This window comes from Temnothorax longispinosus, chromosome 8, assembly GCF_030848805.1.
Source record: "Temnothorax longispinosus isolate EJ_2023e chromosome 8, Tlon_JGU_v1, whole genome shotgun sequence".
In the NCBI taxonomy this organism is placed as follows: domain Eukaryota; kingdom Metazoa; phylum Arthropoda; class Insecta; order Hymenoptera; family Formicidae; genus Temnothorax; species Temnothorax longispinosus.
In genome coordinates, this window is record NC_092365.1 from 17,175,313 (window position 1) to 17,189,222 (window position 13,910).

General features: G+C 44.6%; 1 protein-coding gene across 8 annotated transcripts in view; it reads left to right on the forward strand.

Moving 5' to 3' along the window:
• The window catches only part of LOC139817287 (uncharacterized), a 388,078-nt gene that overhangs the window by 356,220 nt on the left and 17,948 nt on the right, over nucleotides 1–13,910 (forward strand). For 7 of the 8 annotated variants that reach the window (XM_071785253.1, XM_071785252.1, XM_071785254.1 and 4 more), the window contains 8 exons: nucleotides 4,624–4,738; nucleotides 9,484–9,755; nucleotides 9,914–10,186; nucleotides 10,431–11,952; nucleotides 12,028–12,131; nucleotides 12,227–12,607; nucleotides 12,718–12,801; nucleotides 13,431–13,597. In XM_071785253.1, coding sequence (XP_071641354.1) covers nucleotides 4,624–4,738; nucleotides 9,484–9,755; nucleotides 9,914–10,186; nucleotides 10,431–11,952; nucleotides 12,028–12,131; nucleotides 12,227–12,607; nucleotides 12,718–12,801; nucleotides 13,431–13,597 — 2,918 coding nt within the window. The remainder of the gene's footprint in view (nucleotides 1–4,623; nucleotides 4,739–9,483; nucleotides 9,756–9,913; nucleotides 10,187–10,430; nucleotides 11,953–12,027; nucleotides 12,132–12,226; nucleotides 12,608–12,717; nucleotides 12,802–13,430; nucleotides 13,598–13,910) is intronic. The other variant, XM_071785260.1, reaches the window with a different exon arrangement.

The window sequence follows — 13,910 nt, forward strand, 5'->3', positions numbered from 1 at the left end:
TTATAATCGACATATTGAATTATCCATAAATCGGAATTATTTTTTTCCAAGCCATAAGGCGGCTTTATCGCATGATTGCATAAATAAGAAAGTTAAGGAAATTTGAGAAGTGATATATTTCAATAATCTGATATTATTAATATATTGATACACAATACATACATCTAATATAATTATGTAAAATTATAAATGTGAATATGAAGATGAACGTGGACATAATTTGCATTTCAAAATTTTTCTTTAAAGAGGGGAACACAGACTTTTGAATAACGCATAATGCATAAGCATAAGAAAATTGATTGGTCCGTATACATGTGTATAAGGAAATAGACCAATCAATTTTCTTATGCTTTCGCATTATGCGTTATGTAAAAGTCTGTGCTCTCCGCTTAAGACTACAAAAAAATATCTAATGTTTAAATATTTAGTGATTTATTCCTAATCATGCACGCATGTAACGTTTTTACATTCGACCTCGTGAATTCTAAAGTTATTTTCCCTTTATCGTTTACGCTCCCGTAAAGTCTTGACAAATACGTCGAATTAATTTTCCAATCAACATTTTTAACGACCGCCTAACCTTCCGCCGTCGCTTGCCCGGTGACTCGTTCCGTCTCACCTTATTCCATTCAGCTCTACGTAAGCGATGGCGGATGAGAAGACCGCTCAGTAACGACTCGATAGAGTAAAGATTGGAACGAGGTGGGTACGAGAACGAGTAAATCAGCGAAGACGAGATAAAACGCGGACGAGCGAGGGAAACGTACCACCGGTGGATGGGAAAGGTAAGGCGATGATCGAATCCAAATGAACCCATTAACAAGCTCTTTGGTTCAACCCGAACCCCGAACCAATCCGCAGTGAGTCCGCCGGTCTTGGGGTTGGAAAAGAGAAGAAGAGTGAGAGAGGAGAGAGAAAGATACGATTCAACGGTTGGAGGGAGAGAAAGAGAGAGAGAGAGAAAGAGGGACACGAGAGGGAAACGTAGCACGCGCGGAGAGCCCCGTGCAAACATTGTCTCGAGCTTTCTCCATTATGCAGATTGAATCTGACTGGTTACGGTCGGGGTTTTCAACGGCGCTGCTCTCGTTTCGAGCACCCGAGTTTTCACCACGATACGCCTCTGCCTCCTGCCCTATGTCCACCCTCTCGAACTCTCCCTCGTTTCTTCTCTCCTTTCTCCGCGTATTCGCCCCGTCCGTGTTCGAACCGGGGAGACCAAAGGGCGCCGCGCTACCGCGAAAGCTCTATCCGGCAGCCAGCGGCCCAACTTCCCGTGCGGCTGAGCTTTTTGCTCGGCCGTACGGAATTATTGAAAAGTTTCGATGGCTTTTCGGATTCGTGGATATACATAGCTAGATTAATGCACGTCGCAGGAGGGGGAGGGGGAGGGAGAAGAAGAGCGAAACAGGAAAACTCATCGAGTTGTAGGCAGAATTTCGCGAAACCGCGTTAGTTGTTTAGGGCGCGTGTCCGCGGTGAGAGGAGTTAGCGACCGCGCGAGAGGGACGTGCTTCTCGTGCCGGGGCGAGCAGCCCGTAGATAAATATGTAGTTGCGGGCTTTAGAGCGAACTACGGCGTGTAATTCGTTCTAAAGCCATTTTCGGGAGGAATTGCCCGCATATGCCGTACGCGTCCTCTCGCCGCCGCGCCCACGCGAGCCGCGCCGATGGCCGTTTTTCATTACATTGTACCGTCGCGTGACGAATGATTTTTCGGAGCGATAAATCGTCAGCAATAAATCTGCGCCGACGCGTTTCAGATTTATTTTCTGTAAGTAGTTGACGTGTAGAACGATTGATCGTCCGGAGGTAAGAATTGTTGGAAAACGTAAGCGCGCCATGGATTGTCGATTGATCGATGCCCCGCGTGGCCGAGATAAGAACAAGAAATATCGGAAATAGCCGCACAGGACCCCCGGCAGCATCGTTCATTAATCGCCTCTTTGTAATCGGGCTCCAAGACATGGTCTACGTGTTCCTTCTTTGAATTGTATTACTCGCAACGCAGTCGTAAAATAGAATACTGATAGATATATCGACCAGTGAAGATAAAAACGCCAAGTCGATGGATACGTCTTTTTCCATAGCTGTATACGAGACGAGTTTCACAGAAACGTAAAAATAATTCGGAATTAAATTAAATCGATAAATCAAGAGAGCTGCTGATGGACTAAATAAATCTCTGTCCGCAATTGTACACTTTTTTCGCGGGGCATAAAAATAATTCGTAAAAAGAACCGCCGCCGAAGAACTCACAAGGGTCTAATCACGGACAATGGCGGTTGCTGGAGATAATTCCAGTAGCTGGAATCGACGCAGATCGAATTGATGAGTTCGGGATCGGCGCGGCGGCGCGCGGCGTGGCGGACGTTCCGCAATCAATTCCGCGTATTAACGGCCGCCGATCAATATTCATGAAGCGAGCGCAACGATGTACGCCCCGTCAAAGACAGAGTTCAATTTCGTGGGAGGCGTGATATATACGCGGCTGCGGGTGCGTAAGTGCGCCCGCGTTACACACGTATCGAAGTAGGAGATAGGAAATTGAGGGTCCACGCGATGACGACCCGGCCGCCCCGCGCGTCCGTCCCATTAAGGCTCGATGAAGATGACGATGATGACGTATGTATCCGTATATGTATCCGAAGAGATATATTATCGACGCCGGGGTCACTAAGGGTGACGGTGGCGGGATGCAGACGCGCCGAAGATGTATGCGCATGAAGCGGTATTAGTATGCTAATTATAAACGTATCGCGAAACGGAAATCGGTATAGGTAAATGCTTGGGGAGGGCAGCGATCTCGCCGGATCCGCGTATATCGCGAAGGGACGAGTCGCGAGGTCCACTTTACACGACGTGTGCGTATAACTCGCGGAAACTTTAAGTAATATAACTTTTACGCGCGAGCGCCTTAGGGAAAAAAAATTACACCGGACTTTAAGGAATTCCCGTGCTTAGTGAGTTAGGGAAGTAGGGCCTCCGTAGCTCGCGGCGACGACGATAAGTTCGTGACCAAGAACGGCTTACCTTGCGGAATATGCGGAACTGAGAGAGTACTTGCGATGTGACATTACTTCGGGAATAATAATAATAAATCGATACAATGATGATAAGTCAGCGATAGCGAGATGCTATTGTGTCGTCAATGTATTATATTTCTTTCGATTGCTTCAATCGGTATTGTAAATAGAAAAATTTTTTATCGTCTTGGAAATGCTATGTAGAAGCATTGAGCAATGGAGGGCTTTTTAAGAGGAAAAGAAAATATAATTTTAATAAAAATGCTATAATCTACCAAAGTAAAATAGAAAAATATTACAATTTTCAAATGGCTCCGTGGATTACAATTCAGAGTGAAGAATAGGGCAAGGAAAGCCGTAACAGGATGTTCGTGTTGAATTATTATTTTTAATAGACAATTATTCCAACCATAGTAAACTGCGCGCCGACAAATCGTCAGACTTGAAACACAATTTTGGTTGGAGTAGTAAAATTCCCTCCCACTCCCCCTAATTAAATCGTTTCGATTTAATTTGTGATGCTAAGCATCTAAAAACTGTCAAGATATTATTGCGAAAAGTATTAATAATCATAGATACGAGATAAAGATAGAAATCTCAAGATTAGAAAAAATTAAAAATAATGCGAAAAACGTTTTCCATAATTCCTCTAAAATTTGTTTCATATATTCTTTATTAAACACACGGAAAAAAAATAAAGTTGCTTCAATTAAACGTCGACGTCACAGGCTGCCACAAGCATAAATAGTTAATTCAATTGGATATTATTGGATCAAATATTTAAATCATTAAAACAATTATCTGATGTTTTTTGTTCATTAATATTGATGTGTTGCATCAATAAATTTTATCTCAATAACACTGATGCTGTTGATACATCATTTTTTTTTCCGTGTAGAGATATATCTTCAACGCACGCGGATTAAATATTAAATTTATATAAAGAATGAAAAATGTAAAAATTTTATCAGTGAACTATAGCGAGTTTTCGTGATTCGGAATCGAAGCTTATCAGACACTAATTTGATTCTTCGCATCAAGAAACTAGGCAGAGCGCCTTCCTTAGCGCCGGTGTATTACAGGATGTTGAATCGCACACGCCGGAGATTCCATTACGATATAATCCAACGGGCGCCTCAATTAGCCTTGCTCAGTGATTAGCGTGCATCTCCGGCCCCTCCCGCCCTTCTGCTTCTCCTATTCACCATTGTAGTCTCCCTACGTCTCCCCCTTAGTATCCTGCGCGTCAATTTGCCCGTGATTTGAGCTTCTAATCCAGGTTCTCCCGTCACGAGTCCTTCATGGCCGGGTTCAACGAGGATTCTGGCTAAACTACGAGTCCTAGATGAGCTCGAGCGAGATCCTACTGCCACGCGCGACCAATAAGATCTAGCTTTATTATATTCGACCGCGATCAGTTGATAAAATGCCCGATATTATGCAATAACGCGATATCGAGTTATGCGATTTTTCCTATCTTTATTTCAACCAATCCAGTTTTGAATCTCGAACACAATATAGAAAATTTATGATATTTAGGACAGTTATATTAGTGTCCGACTTGATTTGATGACATCTTTTCTATCGCATATTGCAGGACGCGGAGAACAAGAAGAGCGAGAAGAAAGAAGTCGTTGGGCCGCCTCTGCAGACGGCTTCCGTCAGCGTGAGAGCGCTCATCGAGGAGAAGATCATACAGAAAAGAACGACAGGTAAGTTAGTCAACATAGTTTAAGGCGAGAGGACAATCGAGAACAATTTTGTCAATTATATTTGCATTTTTCGTAGTATTACGATGATACGACACATTGATCGTAATTCCGATAACAAAGTCACTACGATAATTCTACGGATAGTAAAGACGCTACTCCCGTTTCGTGTCAGCGACGCATTGTTCGACACAATATGGCCAAGAGAGGTGCAGTGGCCGCGATAACGTCATTGTTCCGTTTAGAATCCCGAAGGTATACACGTGTCATAACCGCGGGGGAAAAAAAAGAATTAATACGGTGTTACAGCGAGCAATGCTGAGAACACAGAATCCACGAATGCGATTCCGGCGTGATTTACGGGCGCGTATCCCGATTCGACTGCGATATCTCCCATTGCGTCGTCCTCCCGTTCGTCTGTTTCTCCCTCGCGCGCGTGCATGCACATTTGCCAGAACCGGGGAGGGCCGCCCCGTGATATTTCGCGAGAGGGGGAGAGAGGGTGCCTCTTCTATGGGGGTATGGTGTATGGACTGCCGAAGAACCGTGATTTACGAAGCGAACACGCCAGAATATTTCTCGCATTGTCCACGTTGGCGCGATAAATCAACCCGGCGGCAGTAGTAGAACGGACCGGCGCGCGGCGCGGCGGGCACCAGGCCCATGCTTTTGTAACAAAGTGCGCGTCGTTAGCGATTTATGCGCGATTTCGCCTCGGCATCTGCCAAGAACGGCGAGGGACGATCCGCTATCCGCTACCCGACGCCTTCTGCGTAGCTCTTTTCGGCGACCGTAAACCCGAAATAAGCGCAAAGTAATCGTCGGGGTACGATCATGCCCTCGCAGACGTATGCAATGCGGGTGATCGCTGGCTGTTGACTCCTGATAGTCTAAAATAATTTCGAATAATTCAACACCGAAAATCCATATTTTAATGTTATTAATATAGAGTGCTCTCGCTTCTTGGAGATTTAAGAAAAAATATAGTTTGCTTCAAGATTTGTTTTAGGAGTTTGTTGAGTTTTTTTATCCGAGATATTCCGTATTTTTATATTATTTGTAATTATGAAAAAATATTAACGGCAGTTACCCCCAGTGTTTAACTAGAAATGATTTTTTAATTTCGCATCGAAAATTCACGCGAAACGCACTTGTGACAATGGATACGCTATAATATTCGAGTAACACATACTTTCCATAATTTATTCGGAAGAGGTAAAATTAATGCAGCACGACATTTCCTGTGTAAATCTGGATTTGATTTTTAACGAGATTATTCTTTCTCGACCAGCGTAGAATTTGTAATGTCTAACCGGGAATTGTTTGTTCATACATGACGAAGTATGCGATATACGCGGAAAACAGCGCCGTTTCCAGTAGTGGTATAGATCGATTGTTGGATGCGACATTGTAGTACGGCCGCGCGGTAAACGGGCAAGCTCCTTTTCGAGTTCTATACCACATGATGGACTCGGAAATTCTATGAATATTCGATCACGCGCGGTTATTAATCAGCGTACAATAGGAACCGCTGTCTACACACAACGTCGTTTCCATCGGCACGCCGGGAATTGTTGACAGTCATTTAGCCAGGCCGTTGGTCGCCGGCCATTATTTTTTGAAAGCCTCGAAAGTGGCCGCACAACAAGATCGATCGATAAATAATTTGCTGGCGCGAGCATGCTAGTCGCGATGCGCCCGCTGACGATGCATCGGGAATGCGCGTTGCACCGTTATTTGGTTGTCCGGTGGTGCAACGGCGTTGGCGCACATTTTTGACAAAGGGCTGGCGAGAGGGCAAGAGAGAATGGAACATCGATAGGAACGCTCGCTCGGTCGTGCTGGTCGCCCAGCAAAATATCACCTATCGAACGTTTCCCGTGCGCCAAAGAACGCGTAGGGGTGTCTGATAACAATCATGCGATAAATTAAATTAGACCTGTGACATTCCGCGACGATTGTTTTTCGATAGTTCAATTTAGTTCTTCGCAGATATATGTTCAACAACAGCAACAAGAGTGTATTCAACAATGAGAGCATATAATTACATAAACTCGATCATAATCCATTTCTCGGCAATTATGTTTGTTGTATGTTCTTATTACACATTTTAAAATATGGAATAAATGACAAAATATATTAATTTTTAAGTTTTACTATCAAGGTAGTTAAAAATTTTAAAAATATAAAGTCATTAGATTTAATTAAATGTGCGTGATTTCTAATATGCGTATGCCCAAAAATTGTCACGCGATGGATTATCAACACAAATGAATCTTTGCTTTGTCCTATTGGCTTTTTCGCGGCGGCGAATGCTGCTGCTGCATCGACCACAACAATTTCCATTCGAAGTGCGGACAGGACAGGCCGGAGACAGGCCCGCGCGACTGCCTCGTTGAAAGCAATTTGCCTCGCCGCGATCGATGATTGGCAATTTGTAAAAATATCACACGGTCTCGCGCCAGTGTGTGCCGATACGCTGTCACACGTACGTCACAGAATTTGCGGTTTATGCAAATATATAAGTCTCGCATGCCGTTCACGTGACGTTCGACAAAACCGGACGAGCACCATCACGTTTTTTTTTTTTTTTTTTTTAATAAACTGAGGAGTAGATGTTCTTTGTTTCCATAAATGAGAAAATCTATCTTGTGAAGATTCGAATTTTATAAGATTCGCGCTGCTGCTTCAGACGAAGCTAGAAATAATCTTTCATAAGTTTATGAAAGATTGCAAGTTTATACAGACGTATTTATTGCAGCATAGGTCGCGTAAAAAATTCATAGTGCTCTTACAAGAAATCACCTGAGTCTGCTAATTATACGCTACGTGTGATAAAACTATAGGATATGGACCGCGATGCACAGTGTAATGGCCAAAAAAAAAAGTGAAATGAAAAGAGCCGGCTCGAAGCCAGAACGAAGGCCAGATATTCATGAAATCGTCGTGGAAAAGTTTCGTCACGATACAGCTGTATCCTCGGCGAATCCCATTTCCTCCTTTCGCCCCCCGCGGCGACCAGGATACGCACGCATTTATTTCCGTCAAGTTGTATGGCTACCATGAACGATTGTGCGCGCTATAGAATATATTTTTCAGTATGCTGCGATTTCAGCGGCGGCGGAATATTTATTGCGGAGCGCCAAGTGCGAAGTGAAGAATTGCACGTCTTTTTGCCTTGGTTTAAATAAGTGGCAAAATATAGTCCATTAACCTTTTGTAATTTTAACTAAATTAAATAACGTGTGCGTGTATGTGTGTGTGAAAATTAACCCTTAGCTGGCACTGTGGGGTATTAAACGCCCCAGACTAGTTCAGCTCAAATTTAAGCCCCTTTATATTACTAAGCTCTAATTTAAGTTCCCTATAGTACGTCCCAGTGTGCCAGCTATGTGATTCTGATGAAGTGTGCCAGCTAAGGGTTAAATACATTTGCTTCCTTCTCCATTCAAAAATTATTGGAAACTATTGAATTTTCTCTCATAGCTTGAAATCGGGAAATAAATCCATAGAAAGCTATGAATCTCTCATAATACTTTGGTTAATTTAAAAAATGTCATATTCGTTCTTTCATAGTCAGACGGAAAAGGGGAACACGAACTTTTAACATTTCGCCGGATATTTCTGATCAATGATTATGATCGAAAAACTCACTAATATTTTTTCTCACATGCTCGGCGCGGCATGTCGGCTGAATGTACTTCGCGTCTCCTAGGTTATAATACTCTGTCATCCGTGCGCTTTCGTAAAAATTGAGTCTCAGTCCGTCGGACTACGGAATACATTATAACCAGAACGGCATGAGCGCTTTTTGAAATTTAAATGTAGTTATTCCAGCAAACTCGCCGTTCTCAGGATATGCTGTGACGTACCAGCACGCACGCTTTTTTGAAATTTAAATATTGTTATTTTTAGAGATACAACGTACCGAAAAATTTTTATTGCGCGGACGGAGGGCGCGCCGTACGACGTATGTTGTTGCTTCAGCCAATCCTCTCTACGCTTTATTTCTTTTTCCTCTCTTCAATTATATATACGTAAAGCCAAAGGGAAAACAAAAACCGTCGACATGCGGAACGGCTGAAACAGAGCACCAATTCGCGACCGCCATCGTCGGATGAAGGGTGAATCGAGGGGAAAAAAGGGCGACAAAAGTTTCTTTTATTTCGAACGCTATATAGACCCGTTTACGCATACGGGAAAGCTCTCTTTCCGCTTTTTCCGCTTTCCGTTTCATGGTAGTCTGCGCCGTCTTTCTGTTTATTCCACTCGGAAACACGAGGCGCAGCGCACGCATCATGCCGTTCTTAGCAAAAAGGGAAAAATATTCTTACCGACCAATCCATCTTCCGCGCTCGCAAACACGAGGTCTTCAGAGACACCTCTCACGCTCGGTGTTTATTCTCGACCTGAAACACGAGAGCAAACTATATAGAGTCACCGTGCATTTATCGCCAGCCGTTATAGAGAAAAGCGCTTCTGCTTTTCAATAATAGATGATAATAGACTAATAATAGATGAAAATATGATCGTGATGAAAGCACAGTTTCTTTCGTCAAGCACGAAGACAGAATAAAGATTTTTAGCGTAGCACTTAATTGTATAATGCCTAATTGTACAATCTGTTTAGTCTCAGCGTGTATTCAGTGTACGTTATTTGATATTTATCAGGTTTTTCAAGATAAGAGACTTTTGCAATCAAACGCCAGCAAGATTGGATCAATAGGAAATATGTATGTACATTTTAGCAGTGGACGCGAATGGCAATCAGCAACCTCGTACGAATGCTACCGTCTTCACCACGCAAGCCGACGCCGTTTCGCAAATCGCCGTCAAAACGAATTTCGCAGTGCCGGCTCCGCCGCCCTTAGCAGCGGGGGAAAAGGTGCGTCGTTTTTCCGATGGCGAACACTTTCGGCAGCCCAATATCACCGTGGGTGGCCACGCGACTGTGCAGAAGCAATTGCAGGAAGCGAAAACTCAGGCTCAAGCGCAAGCTCTCGCCGACATGATCCTGAAGGTATAAATGTCGCAAATTTTTCTTTCGCTCTTCATTATTCAGTTGTGATATGACATTCGAACTATATATCAAAAATTTCTCATCGATTAACGATGTAACACACAGTTACATTTATTACGAGAAACACGCATAATATGCATGCCACTAATAACTCGCAGGGTGCGAAGGTGGCTGTGAAGAGAACAACTTCCGATCCAGGACAAAGATTACACTTGACTTATCAGCAGCCCGTGCAATCAGCGACGACCAACCAGCAACCGAATAATCAGCAGCCGCAGGCACAACCCGCGGTAACGGAAAGCTTCACGATGACAGGATACGCCGAGGATGGCGGTTACTTTAGCCCAAGCTTGCAGGACGAAGTGTTTCAACAAGTTACAACGGTTCCCGATAGCGTGCTCCTGCACGCTACCCATTTGGACTCGATTCAGGTAAATAATTCTGCTTATGACTTTCATAACGAAAGCCAAATGCAAATATAATTTTATACAAAAAGATTTGTATTTCTGATGCGATAAACAAGTATCGCAAGTGAAAAATAAAAATCATATTCCTTTTTTTGAATCGTTTATGAAAATTCATAAAAATTCTTTTTGTACCATTCGTGGTGCGAAGTCGAAGAGCGCAGCGAAAGAAACAACATTTCTATTTTCATCATGCTCGTTCGTGCCACAGTTTCAGACGGCCAGTTTGTTGCAAGAGCAATCTACCGAGCAGCTGCAGGATATCACGTTGGAGGACCGATACTCCTCGCAGCACACGGTCAATCCGGACCTTCAAGCGCTGGTGAACTCGCCGTTGCCCGACTCCCTGGCCGAATTCAGTACTTACGCCGCGCAATACACGGAAAGTCCTCATACGTTACCAACTCAGTCACCCCTGCCGTCGCCTTTAACGCGACACGACAGCCCGAGCTTCACGTACCCAACACCACCGGCCAGCCAGGAGGGCCTGCTCACCGGAAGCCTGCCGTTACTGAGTCCCCAAGAGGACCCGGAGAACGTGAGACACGTGTCGTCGCCGCTCTCGGCGGCGTTCTACACCAGCACGATGTCGTCCGCTGCGGCCGTGGAGGAGGCGCTGAACGAGGTACTGCCGGGTGAATCTGAGGGTGATGCGGACCTCTACGGGTCCGGTTCGCCAAATCCGCACTCGCCACTGCCAAGCCCGTTGTCGGCGACGTCGGCGCCGTCACCGCTGCCGCCGTCCTCCGTCTCGTCACCGGGACCGGTCACCTTTACAGGCACGAGCTTTCCCGTGTCGCCACATCACGCGCTTCAAAATCAGATGATGCCGAATTCGGAGGATCCCCTGCTTTCCTCGACCTCGAAGGACTTCGCCGCCTCCGGTCGTAGACGATTCGAGTTTCAATCGTACAAGCTGATTACGAGCCAGAACCTGGTGGACTTCGGTCTCGGAAACGGCAGCCTGGCTGGCATTGTCGTCGATAACAACGGCGAGTTCAAGCTGATACAAACAGCGGGTCTGCAGAAGGCGAACGTGTTCGTGCAGGCGGGCTCTCTCAGTCCCGCGCTGACATTCAAGAAGGAGATCCGTCTGGCAACGCCGAAAATCGAGCCTGTCACCGTGAATCTCGGCCTAAACGTTCAAACGACAAATCAGCAGTGCAACACGGGACAGTTCAATCAACAGCAAGTTGTCAACCCGGCCAAGTTCTTCGTGCAAACTAACCACGCGACGAAGAACAACATCTTGAGACACAAAACGGCCGGAAATTTACCAATACCCATCGAACAGATCAAGCAGGAGCTATTAGACGAAGACGTGTTTCTCAGTCCTGGCAGTTTACCCACCAGCAGCCCCGTGCGACACTGTCGGAAGAGGCCACGTATGGACGGCGGCCAATACGTCAGCAGTTCGCACTCTTATCCGTCGCGGTTGCGAAAGGCTTGTGACCGCCACTGGGATAGCAGCTACACCCCGCCACCGATCCTAGACCCGTCTCGTCCCGGTCCGGGACTCTATGCGAGATTGCATCAGCACGAGAGAGATTCGGACTTCAGTTCGGACGATTCTCAAGGGAATGACGGTCCACCGCCGAGGATCAACATCGGCACGAGGTATCAGGCCACGATACCTCCGGTGGAATACGACGGAGACAGGGGAAACGACGGGCCCGAGGCCGACCATCTTCTATGGGATCCCGGCATAAACAACGTGCTCACGAATACCGAACGTAAGTTCTCTTTCGCGAATGTGTATGTCTTGAAAAAGTGTATGGCGAAATGTAACAAACAACGATTGCTTGCAGTGGAGATGTACCTACAGTTCGCGTGTTGCGCCGCGGTGCCGGGCGGTGGTAGGAACAAGGAATACGCGCTTCATCTGTTGCATATGTGCAAAGGGAATATTCGCGTAAGATATTTTTTGCAGTGTAGAATTCACACAAGTGCATTGAAATCGCCATTGTTTGAACAGCGATATTTACGCACAATCGACGTATGTTTCAGGAAGCAATGGTGAAATTGATGCGACCAACGCCTACACTACCAATGGAGCATCCTTTGCTCAGTTACGAGTGCCACGAGTCCGACAGATGGACGTCACATGAAATGGACGCGTTTTATCAGGGACTGCTCAAGTACAACAAGGACTTCTCCGCGATATCGCGGGACGTCGGTGCCAAGACCGCGAAACAGTGCGTGCAGTTCTACTACCTTTGGAAGAGACTTTGTCCTGACGAGTACAAGAGGCTGCGTATTTGCCATGGAAAAGCGAAGATCAAGAGCGAGATTAAAGATAGCAAAGATACCAAAGAGCTACGCGACGCCATTGCGTCTGTGACGGAAATGGACTTCAGTGAAGACAAATCAATCCTTCATCGTACATTGGTAAGCTTAAGTGTAACCAGTCGCTTTCTGCTTTAACAATGCCACACTAAAATAAACGTAAACGCGTAAATGTGAGTATAAAAACGTTCTTTACTTTTCTGTCGATTTAGCTACAAACAAACGAAAGAGAAAATTCGGCGACTCTGACCACCAGCGAAGGAGAGCTGAGGTTATTCGCATACGACTGCACAGATGTAAGTAATAATATTTCTTATTATATAAACATCTCATGTACCATCGTGTGCTTATAATTACACGAGAATCACATATCTAACTCCTGATAATGCTATTCAATGTTTTCATAAATTAACTTGAAAATATATTCAAATTTTCTCAATTAGGCAATACACGTTGCTCTCTAATATATTATAACAGCATATTATGAAACATATGTATAAATATAACTGATTCAGAGAAGAAAATATACATTTACATAAGTTATTTCTATGTTTGCTGCTCACCGCATATCCTACTTCTTCACGTACGCCGAGTACGAAGAAAGTTTTTTTTATATATATTATATCTCGATTATACTCCTTAAAAAAAAATAAAAGGACAATTTTTACCTTTATGAAATATATTAATATAAATTTTATTTAACAATTTCGTACTCGGTGTGTCTGAAATATCTTACACGCGTACATACGTGTGAAGATTTAAGTGTCGCATGAGATTGATTGCTGATCCGTCGTTTTCTCACGCTTCGTTTTAAGAGAATCGAGGATGTTGTGCGTTGTGTGACCGTTGCGTTACTTATCTGTCGTCGCCGTTGTCGTTTGTTTGTGTTGTTTATTTTGGCTTTGTGTTTTCTTTGTGTTGTCAGAGCTTTAGCGGAAGTGTAACAGTAACGATGGCCGGAAGCACCCAAACCGCCCAAATCGGCAATACCGGCCGCGCCACAGTCAACACCAACTCACAAACTCACACTAGTTCTGAGCAACAACTACCCGCGCCCACCCCACTTCACTACCCCTGCAAGATTTGCGGGAAGTAAGTCTCCAATCTCTAATCTAAATTATCCATTTCCAATAATTGACGACGGAGCTCGTGTGACGCGCGTGCTCTAACGGCAATGTAAGCGGCAAGTATTGGCACATCTCACATAGACATCCTTGCTTGTAGGGGACAGAGTGCCTTTCTGCATATGATTTAAAGCCAAATAGCGAACCGATGCCAGCTATGTAGTTACAGAACTCCATAAAATTACCACATGTATATGACTTTCGTCAAATAACTCGTAACAAAAAAAAATCAAAGTCAATGCAACAGCAAAATACATGTTTTGGAAAGAAAGAGATATCAT